At 41.5% G+C, this 20,569-nt stretch overlaps 1 protein-coding gene across 1 annotated transcript in view; it reads left to right on the top strand.

Moving 5' to 3' along the window:
* The window catches only part of zfhx3b (zinc finger homeobox 3b), a 140,110-nt gene extending 126,429 nt beyond the window's left edge, over nucleotides 1–13,681 (top strand). Inside the window, exons 10-11 of the mRNA XM_028600152.1 lie at nucleotides 983–6,565; nucleotides 6,994–13,681. Of these exons, the coding sequence (XP_028455953.1) occupies nucleotides 983–6,565; nucleotides 6,994–8,723 (7,313 nt within the window). The 3' untranslated portion in view covers nucleotides 8,724–13,681. The remainder of the gene's footprint in view (nucleotides 1–982; nucleotides 6,566–6,993) is intronic.
* The last annotated feature ends 6,888 nt before the right edge of the window (nucleotides 13,682–20,569 follow it).

The raw sequence follows: 20,569 nt of genomic DNA, 5'->3' as shown, positions 1-20,569 counted from the left end.
TATTATCGCATTGGGGAAATCATGGTTGAGTGTACAAAAGATTTGTGATTGAACTAAATGTTATCACTTTATAACTGTGTATGCACAGACTGGTGCAATATTAAGTCAGTTGTTATTAGATAGACTGGAAGTAAGAAATCATTATTCAGGTATTCAGTGTTTTACAAAATAATTGTGTTGATAATGGTTTCATAATTTTTTTTGACAGACAGGGTAATGAAAGACAATGCACTTACAAGACAATATAACTGATAGTTGGCATTCATGGGCCTTTAGGCTCGCATTGCCAGATGTATCAGCCCTGTGGAGTAAGGTCTGGCTACACCACAGATACATTCTAGGATTGTTTGCATTTCTTTAAAGCAATCACAATCGTCGTGGGTGGCGCTAAGCTCCGGACGCAACAACTGTGGCTCTGCAAAATAGTCTCGGAAAGGAACTTGTTTTAGTGGAACATTTGCACCCTGCAAAAAAAAAATGCCACATAAATTATTAAATGAAGTTAATTGTTGAAAGACACAATACAGTAATGTGAGTTATTTAAATTAGCTGGATACATGGTTAAATCTAGTTTGCTCTGACCTGTATCCCGCCAGTCAGTCCCAAAACATCCCAGTAAGATAGTAAATGCTTCAAATCATTCACTGAAAGAAACAAGCAGGCCTAGCTCATTGCCCGATCCAAATTTTCTTTAAAAGTGGCCATTTTCAGCGTGTAGCTTGCTAGCACAAAGTTTGTTGTTGTTTCCCATATTAAAGGGATTTAAAGAACTGCAACGCACAGAGAGCGGAAGGTGACGGACTTCTGGCGCGTGAGGCTTTATTCTGGAAATGTACTTCCGTTGATCCAGATTAACGGGCTTGTAATTAGTCATTGCCCTTAATTTTTTTCTACCTTCCCAAGAGTGCTAACACAATGAGTGCTTTAATGTCCTAATGTAGGGACCTAATAAATTGATCTCTTTTGGTTTATTTATTCACAGATGCATCAGATGCTGATCAAGAGAAGGGTGTGTCACTCCCTACAGATATAGGTGAAGCTCGCAAGTCACCTCTAGAAGATCAACAGTCGGAGAGGGATGATGCCACAGGATTCCTGTGCTGGAAGAAAGGCTGTAATCAAGTGTTCAAGTCCTCCAACTCTCTCCAGATGCACTTCAATGAAGTTCACAACAAAAGGCCCCAGTTGCCTGTTTCAGATCGCCATGTGTACAAGTACCGCTGTAACCAATGCAGCCTGGCCTTCAAGACTGTAGAGAAACTACAGCTCCATTCACAGTACCATGTGATCAGGGCAGCCACCATGTGCTGCCTCTGCCAGCGAAGCTTCAGAACACTACAGGCCTTGAAGAAACATTTAGAAACCAGCCACCTAGAGCTGAGTGAAGCTGATATCCAGCAGCTTTATGGGGGCTTATTGATGAATGGTGACATTATGGTAATGGGTGACCCATCCCTTGGAGAGGAGCATGGAAGTCTGGGAGAAGATGACAAAGAGGGAGATGAAAGTGACCTAGAGGAAAAACAAAGCCCAACAGGCAGTGACTCTGGTTCACTGCAGGAGGATTCTGGATCTGAACCTAAACGTGCTTTGCCATTCAGAAAGGGCCCCAACTTTACCATGGAGAAGTTCTTGGATCCATCTCGACCTTTCAAGTGCACTGTATGCAAAGAGTCTTTTACACAGAAGAACATTCTTTTGGTTCACTATAACTCAGTCTCCCACCTGCACAAGGTGAAGAGGGCTCTTCAGGAGTCCACTACTGGCCAGCCTGAGCCCACCAGCAGCCCTGACAACAAGCCATTCAAGTGCAGCACATGTAATGTGGCATATAGCCAGAGTTCTACTCTGGAGATTCACATGCGCTCTGTTCTACACCAAACAAAAGCTAGGGCAGCCAAACTTGAAGCAGCAGGAGGGATCCCTAGCTCTGCAAGTGCAACTGGTTCCAGCATCAGCACTTCAACATCTAGTCCAAGCTCAGCCATCAACTCAACTACTAGCTCTACAAATCACAGTTCTTCTGGCTCTAAAACAGCTCAGAGTATTCTTGGAGGAAACCAAATGGGCCAGACTCACAGCATTGAAAGCCTGGGGAATTCTTCGGTGAGCTGCTATTCCTCACCATCTGAGAACCATGAAGTAAAAAAGTCTAAAATTTCTGACATGCTGTCTGCTAGACAACAACATCATCAACAACAACAACAACATCAACAACAACAACAACAACAACAACAACAACAGCAACAACAGCAGCAACAGCTTCAGCAACAACAGCAATTGGCTCAAGCTCAAGCCCAAGCTCAAGCCCAGCTTCAGCAAGAGCTCCAGCAGCAGACTGCTATTTTACAATCACAGCTATTTAACCCAGCCCTTCTACAGCACTTCCCAATGACAACTGATGCACTTCTCCCCCTCCAACAACAGCAGTTGCTATTCCCTTTCTACATCCCTGGAGCAGAATTTCAGCTGAACCCTGAGATCAACATCAGTAACTCAGCACTTGGCCTAGCAGGATCCTCCACCTCCTCACTGTTGGAAGATCTAAAAAACTCAGCCCAGCAGAGTTGCTTGCAGCAGCAATTGATGCACCACCACCTTCAGCAGCAACAACAACAACAACAACAGCAGCAGCAACAACAACAACAACAGCAGCATCAACAACAGCAGCAACAGGCTCACTCACAGGCTCAGGGCCAGATGGCATTGCTGCAGCAGAGTGCAGCTCTTCTTCAGCAGGCTGAAAAAAAGCAGAGACCTCCCTCCTCTCTGAATGAGAAAGACAGAGAACTACAAAGAGAGAAGGGCACAAGTGAAAGAAATGATGAATATGTTAACAAAGATTCTACAGACAGTAAGCCAAGAGAAAAGAAGGACATTCAGCACATTTCAATAAACATAAACCACGATACTGGCTTGCCTCCACCAAGGATTGCTTCAGATGCTCGAGGAAATGCAACCAAAGCCCTGCTGGAAAATTTTGGGTTTGAGTTAGTAATTCAGTACAATGAAAATAAACAGAAAGCTCAGAAAAAGACAGCTGGACCTACAGGATCAAGTGGTCCAGGTGGAATAACAAGAGTGGTGGACCCCATTGAGGGATTAGAGAAACTGGAATGTGAAGCCTGTGGCAAGCTGTTTTCAAACATACTGATTCTAAAGAGTCACCAGGAGCATATCCACCAGGCTTTCTTTCCATTTCGATCCCTCGAGAGATTTGCCAAGGAATACAGAGATCAATATGATAAACTCTATCCACTGAGACCCCCTACACCAGAGGCTGCTCCTGCTCCTCCACAGCCTCCTCCTCCACCTCCACCTCCTCCTCCTCCACCACCCCAAAGAGCTCCCACACCAAATATTCCTGTCTCTGCTGCCTCACTCACACCTCCAACTGTACATACCCCACAGCCGCAAGTTCAAATGGCACAAATTCCCATGCCAATGGATTTGCCCCTCTTCTCACCGCTCATGATGCAGTCCATGTCTCTCCAGTCCCTGCCTCCTCAGCTACAATCTGTTGAGCCAAGCTTGGCCTCAGACCTGGCACAGCTCTATCAACAACAGCTTACACCAGCTATGCTACAGCAGCAGCAGAACAAGAGGCCACGCACGCGCATCACAGATGACCAGCTTAGGGTCCTGCGACAGTACTTTGATATCAACAATTCGCCAAATGAGGAACAGATTAAGGAGATGGCAGACAAGTCAGGGCTACCACAAAAAGTCATAAAGCACTGGTTCAGGAACACCCTTTTTAAAGAGCGACAGCGCAACAAAGACTCACCATACAATTTCAATAATCCACCAACAACAACTTTAGAAGACACAAAAATGGACTCTAAACCTCCTTCCCCTGAACCTTTAAAACAAGAATTGTATGGAAGTAAGAGATCATCCAGGACTAGATTTACTGACTACCAGCTAAGAGTGCTACAAGACTTCTTTGATGCCAATGCTTATCCTAAAGATGATGAATTTGAACAGCTCTCCAACCTTCTGAGCCTCCCCACTCGTGTTATCGTTGTATGGTTCCAAAATGCTCGCCAGAAGGCAAGGAAAAATTATGAAAACCAGGGTGAAGGGGCAAAAGAGGGTGAAAGACGAGAATTGTCAAATGACCGCTATATACGCACCTCAAATCTGAACTACCAATGCAAGAAATGCAGTCTGGTTTTCCAGCGTATATTTGATCTAATAAAACACCAAAAGAAGCTGTGTTACAAAGATGAAGATGAAGATGGACAGTATGACAGCCAAAATGAGGATTCAGTGGACTATCCCAATGACTGTTATACTCCCTCTGGGTCATCCTGTCACACCCCAATGCCCTCCTCTTCAAGTCTCTGCCCACTTCCACCCTCCACTTCAGCATTCTCACACCTCCCATCCACTGAGAAAGAGGAGGCATCACCAGCATCCACCTCAAACCTCTATGATGAGAAGCCCAAGCAGTTACCAGAAATTTCTGCTGATCCACGAGAAAACCAAACCTCTATTAAGCAGGAAGTTGTGCATCAACCCCAGTCTGAGGCACAACACCATAGACCCCAGAGAGAAGAGAAGATTCAAACTATTTCCAAGCCCATCAAACATTCATCTCCTTCCTTCTCTCAGCAACAGCAGCAGTGTGGTCCCTCAGCCTCTCAGACAAGCCAGGCCTCATCGCAAAGCCCTCACATGAGCCTCAATGCACACCTGACCACACAACAACTGGCACAACAGATGATCCCGTATCAGTGTGAGCAATGCAAGATTGGCTTCCCCTCCTTTGAGCACTGGCAAGAACACCAGCAATTACACTTCCTTTCTGTGCAAAATCAATTCATCCACCCTCAATTCCTAGACCGTCCAATTGATATGTCGTTCATGCTATTTGATCCCAGCAATCCTCTCCTGGCAAGTCAGCTACTCTCTGGGGCGATGCCACAGATTCCCAGCAGCTCTGCCACCTCTCCGTCCACCCCTACCTCCACCATGAACTCCCTGAAGAGGAAGTTAGAGGAGAAAGCTGGCACTAGCCCAGGAGAGAACGACAGCACAAATAGTGGAGAAGAGCCACAGAGAGACAAGCGGCTCAGAACCACCATCACACCGGAGCAGCTAGAGGTCCTTTATCAGAAGTATTTATTAGATTCAAATCCTACACGTAAAATGCTTGACCACATTGCTCATGAGGTGGGATTAAAAAAGAGAGTAGTGCAAGTCTGGTTCCAAAATACCAGAGCTAGAGAGAGAAAAGGTCAGTTTAGAGCAGTAGGGCCAGCTCAAGCTCATCGTAGGTGCCCTTTCTGTCGAGCTCTTTTTAAAGCGAAAACTGCCCTTGAGGCACACATTCGCTCTCGTCACTGGCATGAAGCCAAACGTGCTGGATATAATTTAGCCCTCGCTGGTATGTTACCTGACCAGGAGGGTATGCAAATAAAAATAGATGCTCTAGAGACCGCAAGTTACTCCCAACTGGCCCCAACAAACAGTGATGGACAGAGCTCCTCCATGTCACCAGTAAACAAAAGCATGGATTTGTCTCCCAGGGCTCTACTGAGCCCCTCATCCATTAAAGTTGAGGGAATGGAAGATTTTGAGAGCGCAACCATGTCCTCTGTGAACCTCAGCTTTGATCACAGCAAACTGGATAATGATGACTGCTCTTCTGTGAACACAGCCATCACTGACACAACCACAGGTGATGAGGCCAATGCTGATAATGACAGTGCTGATGCAAAACACAGCCAAAATAGTGGTGATTACCTGTCTAAGTCTGGGGGCACAGCCCCAAACCTTGAAACTGATGACCAGATGTCCTCAGGGCTGGTTAGCCCTGCAACAAGCTATTATGCTAAGGACTATGAGAATGAACATATCATTGATCACAGTGAGACGTCCAGCCTGGCTGACCCATGCTCACCAAGTCCCGGAGCCTCAGGTACCAGGAGCATCGACAGCGGAGATCGACCTGGCCAAAAGCGCTTCCGAACCCAGATGACTAACCTCCAGCTGAAAGTGTTGAAATCCTGTTTTAACGACTACAGGACTCCCACTATGCTGGAATGTGAGGTACTTGGCAATGACATTGGACTTCCAAAGAGAGTGGTTCAGGTGTGGTTTCAAAATGCCCGTGCCAAGGAGAAAAAGGCAAAGCTCAACATGGCCAAGCACTTCGGAATAAATCAGACATCCTACGAGGGGCCGAAGACTGAATGCACTTTGTGTAGTGTCAAGTACAGTGCTCGCCTCTCTGTTCGTGATCATATTTTCTCCCAGCAACACATCTCTAAGGTGAAGGATACCATTGGCAGCCAGATCGATAAGGAAAAAGAATACTTTGACCCCGCCACTGTCCGCCAACTTATGGCCCAGCAAGAGATGGACCGCATTAAGAAGGCCAATGAAGTTTTAGGACTGGCACAGCAGCAGGCCATGCAGCAGCAGGGTTTGTTTGATAACCCTGCAATGCAGGCTCTGAATCTCCAGTCAGCTTATCCAAATCTGCAAGGCATCCCATCTGTCTTGTTGCCAGGGGTTGGCAGTCCCTCTCTTTCCAGCTTTAACTCATCTAATTCAGGTACGTCATCATTTTGATTCATTCAATGATTTACAGCTAAAATTTGAGGTGCAGAGTTGCAGATGTGTTTTTTAATTAACATGTAACTAACTAACCAACTACAGTAATCACACATTGTACTTAAATGTAAAACCTAGTAAATAGCAGGCCTTTTGCCATTGTTGACATCTCTGAGTACAGAGTCTCCTTAAATGTCTTAACAGTTAGACCCACAAATGCCACAACAGAGTATACAAATGGCTCACTCTGACTGACTATGTAAAAATTACATGAGCTTATTATCATTCTATTTTCAGTTACCTCTTCTGTGTGTATATTATATAATGGCACAATGTATCTAATTATTATCTACTTATAATGTTTTTTTTCTTTTTAAATAACAAATAAATATACCTATTAATTTTTTGTTTGTATTTAAAAAATTCCAGCTTTAACTCCTCCAAAACCTTCAAACCTCCTGAACATGCCTGGTGCCAGTGTTCCCTCACCTAGCCTCCCCACATCTGGATTACCCAACAAGCCTCCCTCCTCATCGTATCTTGCCGCATCCAGCCCAGCCCAGACCAACACGTCTGCTTCCCACTCAAGCCCCACCTCCACATCCATCTCCACTTCCTCAACCACCCAGTCCAGCTCCCGGCCTGAACACCCCAAAGAACGTGATGCTGAGAGGGTAAGAGAGAAGGAGAAGTCCAAGGAAAAGACGGAGAAGCCCTCAACCCCATCGTCAACTGGAAGCACCCCTGCCCCTTCAACTTCTGCTGCCAGCGCCAAGAAGGAGAAACCAGACACAGCTGTATCTGCTACCTCCATGCCCACACCTGGCATGGAGTATGTGGTAGACCCTGCCCAGCTTCAGGCGCTGCAGGCTGCTTTGGCATCAGACCCTACAGCTCTCCTCACAAACCAGTTCCTGCCCTACTTCATGCCTGGCTTTTCCCCGTATTACTCCCCACAGATCCCCGGGGCTCTCCAAGGGGGCTACCTGCAACCTATGTATGGTATGGAAAGTCTCTTCCCTTACAACCCAGCATTGTCACAAGCACTGATGGGCCTGTCTCCAGGGTCCTTGCTGCAGCATTACCAGCAATATCAGCAGAGCTTGCAGGAGGCACTACAGCAGCAGCAGCGGCAGCTTCAGCAGATCCAGCAACCCAAGGCGAGCCAAACTCATGTTCCCCCTCAACCCTTGGGGGATCGCAAAGAATCTGCCAAAGAGCCAGTGAAAACAGAGGAGCGAAAGGGCAAACCCCATAGTGAACCCCCCACTTCCTCCACCTCCTCTCATAATAAAGTACCCTCTGAGCAGAAAGAGATGGATGGCAAAGCTGTGGACCCCCATCTAGACCAGTACATCGTCCCCAAGGTGCAGTGTAAACTGGCATGCCGCAAGTGTCAAGCAGTTTTCACCAAGGAAGAAGCGGCTATTACCCACATTAAATCAAACTGTTTTTTCGGTCAGTCTGTGGCTAACCTGCAAGAGATGTTGCTGCGTGTCCCTGGTGGCGTAGGTGCAGGGGCTGGAAGTCTCTATGACTGCCTGGCTTGTGACACTACGTTGGATGGGGAGAAAGCACTCAGTCAACACCTGGAATCGGCATTGCACAAACACAGAACAATCAAGCGATCAGCCAGAAATGCCAAAGAGCACGCTACTAGTTTATTACCTCACTCTTCAGCCTGCTTCCCCAGTCCTAACACCGCATCTACCTCGCAGTCTGCCACTCATCCCATCAGCAGCCCCCCTCCCCCGCCAACAACATCAGCCACCATGCCATCCTCTGCTGTCTCCTCTTCCCTGTGCTCCTCCTCCACTACCCCACTCAACACCACAGCTGCCGGCAAACCATGGCCCCAGGCCCCTTTCTCCAGAGCTTTAGCTGGGAAGCCCAATGCCAGTCCCTCCTCTTCTTCCTCCTCTTTTCCTCCAATGTCCTCACCTTCAACGGTTACCTCAAGTTCATTGAGCACCTCAGGAGTTCAGACCTCGATACCAACAGACGTCTTTACCGACGAGTCTGACTCTGACAGCAGTCAGAAGTCAGCAGAAAGGCTTGGCAGGACGGCGGAGGAGCCGCAGCAGCCTGGCTTTGTCAAAGACAGTAGTAGTTGTAGTAGTAAACTTGCTAGTGTAGGAACAGACTCCATCAGATTGTAAAAGAGCTTTCAGTGATGGACAATATTTAAAAAAACAAAAAAAAAAGACAAAAAAAAAATCACAAATGGAAAAAAAAAAACATAAAAAGCAGCAATGTTAAAAATACATTAAAAGTATACAAACCAATTTCAGAAAAAGATGTGTAAAGACTAACTGCAATTCCAAAGCTTGTAACCAAAAATTTAAATGTTAGTGGATTGTTTTCCCATATCAACATGCTGGTTTTCGTTTTGTTTTTTTATTTTTGTTTTACTCAACTGAAATACATGCATACTAATATATGAGAATAGAAAAGATCGCTGCAGTTATGTTTTGGGTAATGTTAGAGGAATGCTGTACTGTATGATAATGGACTGCCTCAAAGTTGACAAATGGCCCACGAACCTGTTTGAAGAAATACGAGTCAACAAGCTGTCCCTTTGTTTTGTAATAATTTCTACTTAATAGCACAGTCACAAAAAGCCAGTATGTACTGTATGGGAGAATAGTCTATCAGTCGTCTTGCTATTTAAGCATTCAGATACCAATGGCTTGCAAAAGTAAAAGAATAATGTAATGTCTATTTTATTCTCAGGTCAACAGGTCACAGAAGTTTTTTTTCTGTTACAGAAATCCATGTTTTTCACCTTTTGTTTCCAACAGGAGATATGCATTTTTTTTCTTTCAGAACTTGATTTAATAACAGAAAGTTTTAAGTTGAATGAAATTTTAATAAGGCATTGTTTCTGGGCATTCAAAAAGGGTACTGATTTTAACATTGGAAATCCTATTAAAGGGGGGGGGATCGCAATCCCATCATACCCAGACAAGGAGAGCATTGCAGACATAATGGGCGATAAAAAGAGTTTTGATTGAAAAAAACAACCTTCTGTATTTATGATAGATATGAACATTTTTGGTGTTAAGTAGATTGTTGCATTGGAAATGAATTTAAACAGTATGGTAGGTTGAAAAAAAAACTTTGTGTACATTTAGCTTTTGTATTGTTCAACTTTAAGACGCTTCATTTGATGTTGTCTTGGTCATTCCGATAGACTAGATTATGGACAGGTAATTTATCTCAACTTTGTTTCTGTCTTATTCTCAAATATTTGGGAAAAGTTCACCCAAATGCCCCTCCTGACAAGGCAGGATCCTCTTTTAGAATTATTTAAATTTTATGGTTTGGTTGGTATTGCGCTAACCAAAACAAAAATGATCCTGGGTGAAATATTGAAAGTTTTATTTTATTTAATTTTTGTGTTACCTTTGTGCACTTATCACTGTCTGACTCCTATTTCTCACTCTACTTGTTCCTCTCTTCGCACTTATTTTTCTCTGATCTCCTGTGTTTGTAGATATGTACACTGCAAAGCAGGTCTTTTGTTCTTCATGTACTGTGGCTACAGTATTTATTTTCATTTTGACATTTTTGTTGTCATAAATGAAAATGAAAAAAAGAATACTAATAATAATTCTCACGCTTTAAGACAAAAAGAAAATCCAAAGACTAAACACTTTTCACCATTGGTGCATAAATATGAGAAAAGGCTTCTTTATACTTGAGAATTTGTTGCTGTTTTTAGAGGAAAGAAAACAAAGTTTTAAAAGATAAAGGAGTACGCATCAGAGTTGCCGTTTTTGCTTCTTTGCAAGCAAACAGGTGGCTTTTTTACGTAAATACCAAAAACCAAAAAGGGCCCTTGTCCTTGCATTGTGGGAAAGCACCGTTACAGAGCCATTGCAGTTTGTAAGATAGAGGTTATTCATCTTGGTTTGACTTTTTTGTCACATTCAAATGTCCATTTTTTTTTTTTTTTTTTTTTTTAAAGAAAATGTATAAGGTCTGGTCTTCAAGGACATACGTTTTGCTGCTAATGTAGAATTTTGAAAGAAGAAAAAAAAAAGTACCTAGATGCATGCTCATTTTGCTTTTGGCTAAGCTTTAACTAAAACAAACAATAAACCAATTTCTTGCCTCTGCAACACCTTTTTGTTCTTGTTGCAAAAACGGAACTTTGAAGACTGTGAATATATGTTCCAAAGGACATTTTGCCGATTTTCTTTTTGAACAGACCAATGTTTAAAGCCAATGATCTATAAAGTTTGTAAAGAACAGTGCATTCCAAATATCACAATGGATTTTTCTTAAGCAAGGACTGATCCTATTTCATTTAATTGCTTTTAATTCTCACAATTTTTTTTCTCATTTTTAAAGTGACTGTAAACTGTTGTGTAATTCTTTTGCATCATTGTTTGCTGAAAAACGTGACCTCCATATGTCATTTTGTGCTGGCATGGAACATTGCTGAAAATCCCTCCATCCAGTTAAGGTTGTATCTTACTTGTTAAGCAAGTAATAGTGGTTACCAAAAAATGTATATAATACATCTGGTACTGATGCGTCTCATAGGTTTAGTAACATTTATGCCAGTCAACATACAACTAGCCTCAGAGGGAAATGATGGCTGTTTTGCTGAGGTGTGGTTGCCCCATTCCTGAGAAATCCACCAGTGACTTGTCCCATGTGTCTGCAGGGTGCCACTTCCACGCATAGATGACAGGTTTTTAAAGGGACATCTTCATTCCAAAGCATTATTTCTGGAAAAAGTAGGAGGTTTTTTGAAGATGTCCCTTGATTTCAAATAGCAAGGATGCTTTTATGTCCAAAGAAGTCACCAACTTAATTGTATTGCAATGAAAATGGATGTGCATAGGTACCCCCACCCTCTCACTGACGATCTAATGAACTAAAACTTTTATTTTTAAAACCAAAACCAAGACATTTTTGAAATTTGAAAAACTACTTTTTGGCCACTATTGTATAGTCAATATATTCGCCCTAATGAATACAAGGCACAATCTCAGAAGTGTGTTTAAAGTGCTTCGTCTTGCAGAGCAAAGTGATTTGGTTATAATACTACAGCATGCTGTTGAAACGTCAGGATATTTGGTCTGCAAGCTTGCTACTTCTCTAAAGTCCAGTTCCCTGAAATACTGTTCATGTACTTTCTTATTTTGGAAAATTCTTAAGTTGTACAGTTTTCTCATATGTTGGCTTTATTTTATTTTCAGACAATGTCAGACATGTATTATTTTCTTATAAGTCTTTGTATTTTAGTTTGTGTATATGACTGTTTATCATAAATTAACACTAGCTTTAATTTGAATTGCTGAAATTATGAAACAAAAAATATGACCTGGCCACTTTATGGTGTGATAATGTTCTTTATATTCATTGTCTTGAGAATACTGTTTGCTTTCTTATTTCCAAAGTGTAATCTTTTGGGCTCTTTTGTGGAAGACAGCGTTGAGGTCTCTACATCAGATTCAGCCAGCATGGACTGTGTGAGTTTGTATGTGTGTGTGTGTGTGTGTGTGTGTGTGTGTGTGTGTGCGTGTGTTTCATAAGAGTCAGCATCAATTTAATTGTTTCTTGTTTGCCTTTTATTTTTTTAATGTTACACATCAAAACAAACTGAACCACAAAGCTGGATTATGAATAACTGAAATTTAGAAAATCCAATTTTAAATTAATGATCAGAAACGATACTGAAGCACTGAGCAGTTTTTACTTTGATTGAATTCATGAATGTGGCCAAAGCTTTATGCAGTTGATACACAAAGAAAAAAAGTTACAAGTTGTGCTCCAGACAAGTGTATATTTTATTGTGGCACAAAACGCTATTGTGGATAATTGGATCCACTGACGTACATTGGGATACTTGATTTTGATGGACATTTACAAAGAGAGAGATGAAGACAAGGTTTTGCTGTAGAGGTCATCTTTTGCCCACTGTGAAAACGAGCGTGTACCTGTATACAGATATAGATATATTTAAAACAAGACATCAACTTTTGTTTTTTGTTTTTTCGAGATGAAGAAGGAATGAAAAGAGAAAAAAATAAGGACTCTGGGAAGCTTTGGAGATCTCGTTAAGAGGACATGAGAGGCTGTAGGCACACCAAAACTGGACATGGGAGCCAAAGGCAGGCTCAAAACAGCTTTAAAACCACCTCCTTATTTGATTACTGACAACTCTGTAATGGGAATGGACTCTGGAACAATGGACATGTGTGACACAGAGAGGAAAGTCCTTAGATGAAACTGAACTTAAGTGGCTCCAGCTGCCTCTTTCTCCTTTCTGTCTGTCTCTTTCTTTCTCCAGCTCTGCCTCTGCTTCTGCTCTTTGATGGACATTTTCCAAATTTCAGGACAGGATGGACAGACATGCTTGCTTCATTTCTCCCAGTTCATGTTGCTACCCGTTTCATTTCCTTGTGCTTGTCTCTGGTTGACAAGTTAAGCTCTCTAGTCAAATGGCGGCTCACCCCTCTCTCTGTTGATTACATAATCTAAAAAGAGAAATTAATAACAGAGAGAGGGAACGGGTTCTCAAAGCTGTCATTCTTAAAGAGGCAGTTACACTAAAAAAGCGTATTAACCAAAATTAACAACCAAACTAACAACCAAACAACCATTTGCTCCAACTTCAAAGATGAACTGTTACTTGGAGCTCTCTGTTCCTTTTGTGACTTCTGGTGCCACAATGTTTTTTTATGCTTTTAGTTTTTCTTTTTGTTTCCTTGAATTACTCCTCCTTCGAGCCTCATAAGCATGGCTCTGTGGCTCCAGGCAGCCCATCCGAGGGTAGAAAAAAACAGCCTTGCAATGTACAAAAAAGAGCAAGTTAAACCAAAAATGTTGTTCTTGATGTCTTTTCTATACTGTAGTCTTGTTAGCTTTTTTGTTACTGTAATTATATGATGAAGATTTCCAAACTGTACCAAATTACATGGAAACTAACATACATACAACCACATGGAACTTCAGACTTTTAAAGAAACTTTTGTCACAAAACCTTGTTGTCCTAGTTAAGTTGATTGTAGATGGTAATTGAATATACTCCTTTGAAAATATTTCATCAAGTATGTTTCTTGCTCATTGTGATACATTAAAAAAGTATGAGCATAAATTACACTGGTGTGGACCCATCTTTGACTGTTTTGGGATTTGATCACTTGCTGTCTACGGATTACTACTTGGCAGAACTCCGATAATTGAAGAAATAGAATTACAAATTTTCTCCTGTTTACTGAAAAAAAATGGATGTGATCCTTATAAGGCTCAAAAAGCTTTTTATTTTGACCATAAATATTACGAATATAAAAAAATATTAATATGATTAGTTCATTTTTTATACTTGATCACAACAGTAAACATTAAATTTCCCATTGTTTACATAACAATGGAAGCATACATATTTCTATAATGGTTTGTTTTAAGTATTTTTGCTTTAAGAATGAAAACAAATTCTAACCCAGTGTTTACATCAGAATCACTGGTTGTGCATTTATGAGTAAAACAGATACAATTTAACTAGATATAATTTACGGAATTGCAGCATAAAATAGCAAATAGCTTGCAAGACGAGGCCCAGTGAGAGTACCGCTGGATGTTTGTAAAATGTTAGCATATGAGGCCTGGGTGTCACATACAAACAAATTTAGCCAAGGTGGTTAACATTCGCTACATCATAGATTGCTCACCTGTCTGACAAATTCAGTGCCTATTTTACAGTCTGAATCTCCCTCCACCTTTCAAATGCTGCATCAATGTTAACTCTGGAAAAACAATACAACATGCACAGTTAGCAGTGGGTAGTTCAGGGAGCCTGGGAGTTTGGACCATTCCCAATGAAAACCCAGCCAGTCCAGCTCTGCCTGTTAAGCAAAATGCATTTCTCAGACAGCAGACATTGAGGTAGAGTAACAGAGGGACTGAAATTCATTAGCAACACTTATACCCCCCACTGATACTGTTTGTTATAGTCAACTTGTACCAAGAGCCAGTAAGATATTACTGATTGTGCCTTTAAATGTTTAGTGTTGTTAAAATAAAAATGGCTTAACACTGTTTTAATTGGTATGTAGAGGGAACTTGTCAGATCCCTCCTGCCATCTGCTCAAGTGTTATCTTTAGACGACTGATAGGGATTGTAAACTGCATAATGAATACATATTTCGGCAACAACTTCTTAATTAGAGGTGGCTGTGTGCAACTAATGTAATCAGAGGCACTGATAATGAAGCTTGGAAAAATGGAACCTAAAATGAGATTTATTTATATTTGTAAGGAGTATAAATTAATAAAAAAATTGCTTCTTAAATAATTTCTGTTAAAAGTGCATTAAAACTGTGATCTTAAAATAATCACTTTTGGGTGTTTTGCCTCATCCAAGTGTGGGCAAGACTATACTCGCTAAAATAGTGGGAGTTGTAATGCATTGGAATTAACATTTTGGCAAACTGAATACATTGTTGTCATCAAGGAGTTTTTGCATGCATTTGTTATATGAACAAATATGGGAACACAGTTAAACTGATATTATGGTTTATGTTAATTTAAGGCAGGCATTATATACAAGATTATGGCATTATTTCTTGCTTGACACTCCTACTTTTGGCACTCGTCTTGTACAACATATATGTCATAGAGAGAAAAGCTATAAAATATATACCAATTAAATTTCATCAGACAGTAAATTCTCAAAGAAATGTCTCATAACTAAAGCACAAACCCAAAACATTATATATATATATATATAATGTTAAAAGTGCATTAAAACTGACATGAACATCTTTTTTGTTGTTTCCTAAAAGGAGTAAGCCACTGTGATCTCTGAACTGCTCTGCTGCTCATAGAATATGGCTAAATTACTTTATATATTTTATAAATGTAACACATTCTCAGAAACTTTGTTAACTATCATGGCACTCTGTATGGAAAATATGAAAACAGCTCAAATCTGAGGAGCATCAAACCTCTAAAGAAAGTTTAAGGAAGAAGCCATCCTGTGTCAAGCAACAGGCAAGATTTCTTGGCCATGTTGAGCCAATTAACACGCAAGGGCACATCCCGAATGAATTAAAAACACTCTAATCCGATCAGTGTGAAAAGCAAGGCCATTTCCTTCACAGGCCTGGACCAGATGGCACTCACACTCAGATGCTGCATTGAAACAGGCCAGGCCCAGTCACACAGTGTGAAATTGGGTTAGTGCCTGAGTCTAACACAGGCCCTGGGCAATGTGAGCTCCCAAACCCATTCTCCCCTGGCCTTAAGGTACAGGGCCCACCATGCCAATCTTTGGCCCCATATTTAATTATCATTCTCAATGCACTTCAGTAACTCAGTCATTTCAGTCAGACGTGGAGCTGACAGCTTCCTAGAGTCATTTGTCTCTTTCGACCAGTCAACCTTTTACATATCCCAAGTAGCCCCCGACATAGCCCAGAATGTTCTCTTTCGTAGTACAGAAGACAAGCACAGCTCTGTTGGATAGAATATCACAGACTTTGTTGTACACGCTGACACAAGCTGGGTGGTGTTACCATGCCAAAGTTCTTGCTTGGATAATGGCTTGTTGGAGTTTCCAAAGCTCTTTAGGATCAGCTTTCAACCTTTGCAGGGAATAAATGGTGCAAATGTTGGATGATTCTCGTCAAAATGACTACAAAAGCCGTGGTTGTGCTATGTCATCTTGGCCCTTGTCTTAAATAAAAAACATAGCTCTCTAATGGTTGTTTGGCTTAAGGTTGGTATTACCATTTGACACCACAAAGGCAGAAAATGAGGAGCAGAAGCTGTAAGGGAAACCACACCACCACACATCCCAGGATTCAATTCCACACAGATACGTATAGTCAGGGCAAGCTGCCTCCATCTAAGCCAAGAGAAGGGTCATCCCTGCCAATGTGTCCTGTTACATAGTGTTCACAAACACCCAAATGTGTGGCGCAATAAACTACCATAAGTCTATCAGCATCATACGGTATGAGAATACATTTGATGATGAATTGCAAAGTAAAAAGAATGTAGACTTTAAGCCAAGCATTGTCACTCATACTAAAACGGTTGAAGGCTTTAGAAACATATTTAAAGTAGAATTGTGTGTAAACTGTTCTGAACTGCTTTGAAGTAACAAATTGGAGTGTGTCACCAGCAGATACTGTGCACATCCTAGATATATTTGCCAATGAAAGACCTAGCTGGTCTGCTTTGCACATGAGCAGCTTGCACTGCCACTGTCAAGGGTTAACCCCTGACAGACAGTCTGGTGAAATAACATAGATGACCGTGAAGAACAGGAATTTCACCACCGAGCCTGAAAGCCATATAGTCCTTCTTTCCACATCACATACCTAACTGCTCCCCCCTGTTTCCACCCCCACATATACCTCTCTGGCCACATTGTCTTCCTTCCCTATCAATGTCAAAGGCAAATTACGCTACAGCCTTGAGGACAGGTCAAACTAATTCAATCTAATCTGTCAGATAAAATGATTGGTGAGTGAGGATCAAAGGGATGAAAAAATTAAAAGGCAGACTCAGATTCTTTTGAATTATAGCCTTACGTTTCCTGATCAAAATGGGTTGACACATCCTCACATCACTTCATACTGTATGCCCAGAAAAAAATATACATATCAGTGTTAGCCTCCAACTGTGCTAGTTAAAGTGAGTGGCCTAGAAACCCCTCTGCCTAAACTCTACCTCGCTGTCTTCCCACACACTTAGGACTCATGCTGGGGTAGGTGTGGAGGGTGTCTTGGCAGGCTCTGGGCCTTGCCGGAGCATTTCCCGTCTCCTGAACACAGGATCAGGTGTCACCATTTTCACAGCACCTTCTGGTTCTGTTTAACAGGAAATGAGGTCCATCAGAAGAACTCTGACCAAAACTGAGCCAGAATGGGCCATGACAGGCAGGAATATTAGCTTGTGACGGCAGTCAGTAATTGAATGATCGGCTCCCCCCCACTCACTCGTAATGAAGAGAATATGTGCTGGGAATGTGTTTGTCCTTCTCTATCCTTCGTCTGCCCTTTTCCTTTCCTCGTTCCCCCCATTTTCCCCCTTAATAAATCATTTGTGGGGGTAAAAATAAGGGATAATTTTACTTCACTTCAAAGTGCTTCTCATGGTGTCATTTCTGTAACCTCAAAGTGATGATGCATTAAAAAGGCTTCGGGTGAGCTCTGCTTCAGCCTTTACATGAAGCTGTGCTGATAGTGTCGTGAGAGAGTGTGCTGTAGTACATGAGAGATCAATTATCACACCTCATTTTGTTCGCATATGCAAAATGATAATGGGTGGACCATGTCAGACCTGAACCATCAGGTGGTGTATCCTTTTTCCATAAATGTGTTTCACAGATTGTCTGAAGGGGTCTGTTAAATTCCTTTAACAGTTTTAAAAAAAGGGAAAGAATTTGGCTTCTCCTTGATCTGTCTTCAAATGTCCCTCTGCGGACAAGATTTAAGAGTGATAAAGCAACAGATCAGTGTTATATCAATACACACTACACTTTCACATTGGAAGATTTGTTAAAAAAAAAAAAGTATCCTGCAGTCTTTTTTGCTGTGTCTCTGCCAGCAAACAGTAGAACACGAGTGTATCTATGTATTTTTCAGCGAGACAGAGTACATGTGCCACAAAGGAGGCACGGGTGAGTGAAGGTGATGCTGTTGAGGAAGCGGGAGGCAAGGCTTTGAGGTGCAGCCTCATATTTCACACAGCTTTGGGGAGAATGTCAACTCTGAAAATAATTCTTAATACAATGATTACTTTGAGACTTGTTCTTATTAATATTTCTCTGCCTTGGGTTTTGTATTATTTTTTTAAACCTTAACCAAAATCAGTTGTCATGTATTGCTTCTGGAATGCCTGTCAGACTGGGCCCTGACCCTGGGCTGGCTGCTATAATGATGGGAAGATGAAAGAGTCAGGCCCATTCCCAGGCTGCCCTGTTAGGGGGTGCAAGCCTGTGAAATGGAGAGATAATGTAGACCAGGTGTGCTGTGGATGCCTGAGACACTCCTCACTCAGTCAGAGAGCTCCTCTCAGTGAGAGGGAGGGCACACTACCACTGTTGAAAACTGACTGGGCCACAGTCCAATTTCTCCCTCCATATCACGCACACACATATATACTTATATGTAAAAGATATATATAGTAATTACTATATTAAGTTTAAGCTTAAGTTGTTTGTGTTGGACACCTACCAAGTGGTGCACCTGTATTTGCACCTTTTCCTCCTCATAAAAACCACATTGTATTCATAAATGTGAGAATGTGGGATGAACATCAATATTTTGCTTGAATTATGTGCACACGGTTGTCTCTGTGGTATTCATAAACATGATAATTTGACCATTCAGAACAACTTTTTTTGAGCATTTAGCCCTTTGTATCTGTCAGTAATTTAAAATAGAGAAGTTTTAAAAGAAAGGTCAGGCAGACTGGCCGCAAAAGTTTTTCTAATTGGAACAGACAGGCTTGCAAAGCTCTGCTGTAATTACAATCTAATAAGCAGGCAGCTAGCAGAATCCAACATTCCATTTAACATCAACAATTTAACCCTTTACAGGAGCCCTCTAAGAACATATTTTCAAATCATTCATCTTTCAAAGATTCATGCAGATTCTGTGGGAGAAACAGTCTGCCTCACTACTGTCTTCTACAGGAGGTCAGTAAATGTCAATTGGAGAGAGAGCTGAACATGTTGAAGAGGAACTCAAGTGAAGATAAGTCCTCATTAAAGCCTTCTCCATAAGAGCTTGTTGAATGATAAATATTAAACATTGATTACATACAAATAGGATTGGCTCTTTTATCATCACTGACTATTGTCTTCCTGAGATTATCGCATAATTAAATCTAACAGGGTCCTACTGAGGCCTTTTTATCGAGTGAGTGAATTACTAATTATTCCCACATGAATATGGCGCAATCACAGTGTCTGCCACATGAACAAGCATGCAAAGGTAGTCAATCCATGAGAATGTGAGAAATTTGTGGTAAGGCAGATTCCTATTTGATTTAATCTATCTGGCTATTAAAATGGCTGTCACTCAGGATGGCTTATCTTGTGAGCCAAAATGCAGTTTCATGTTTTGGAATATAGCTTTTCATATTGTGTAAATCAAGCATTCATTTTTTTACTAGATAATTTTAGGGGAGACCCAAAGGGCCTGCTCCAAGTTTGATCTGGGTGCCTGTCGTGACATTCCCGAGAAAAATCACAAGCGGCACAGAGTTAGTCACTGTTTTCCATCACCCAGCAGTGGTTGGTCTGCAGGAGCTCCATACAGGACAGGGTAGGCGGAGCTAACGCAACAGACTCATGCTTTAACTCCCTTGCGTGTGAAGTGGCGTACTGTTTATTTCTCGGTCTCTGCAAGCGCTTTGAGTAAACAGTTACTATTCCTGTTCCAACAAGAAAAAGAGCAATGACTACATATGATGAAACTTCAAAACCAAGTGCAAGTGAGATTCAAAAACACACCTGCAATTACTGCTTATAGGGGCCGCCAAAGAGAACGAAACAGAGATCTTCGAGATTGTAACTTTAAGTTACTGATATTTCATTTGAGTTAATTTCTCCAGAGCTGTCACTGCACCTGACCAGTTTGCACAGACTATATAGTAAAAGTCTGTGGATTAAAAGTGGATTAGAAGTATGATTTAGGGGAGTCTTTCCTAGCGCCCTCGTTTAAAAAAATGTAAACAGTCTAATGAGAAACACCTTCCTTTTCTCTTCTTTATAGTCTCCAAAGCATACTGTTAAATTTATATAACACAACTAACTTACACATACAGGAGTTAACACGGTCTGAGCAGTGACTAAGTATCTGTTGTGCTGCAAGTCCTACTTAATTCCAATTGTGAATCATAGGCAATTAATCTGCAGCATTCTGCCTCGAGCCCAGCCCTACCCCCAACCCACACTCACACATACCTTACCCTTTGGTCGGTCACTTTATCCTTCTCACTGGTTTCCTCCTATAGACATGATACTCTCAAC

The sequence above is a fragment of the Perca flavescens genome, chromosome 1 (assembly GCF_004354835.1).
Source record: "Perca flavescens isolate YP-PL-M2 chromosome 1, PFLA_1.0, whole genome shotgun sequence".
Lineage (NCBI taxonomy): Eukaryota > Metazoa > Chordata > Actinopteri > Perciformes > Percidae > Perca > Perca flavescens.
This window is presented reverse-complemented; position numbering and strand designations above follow the sequence as displayed.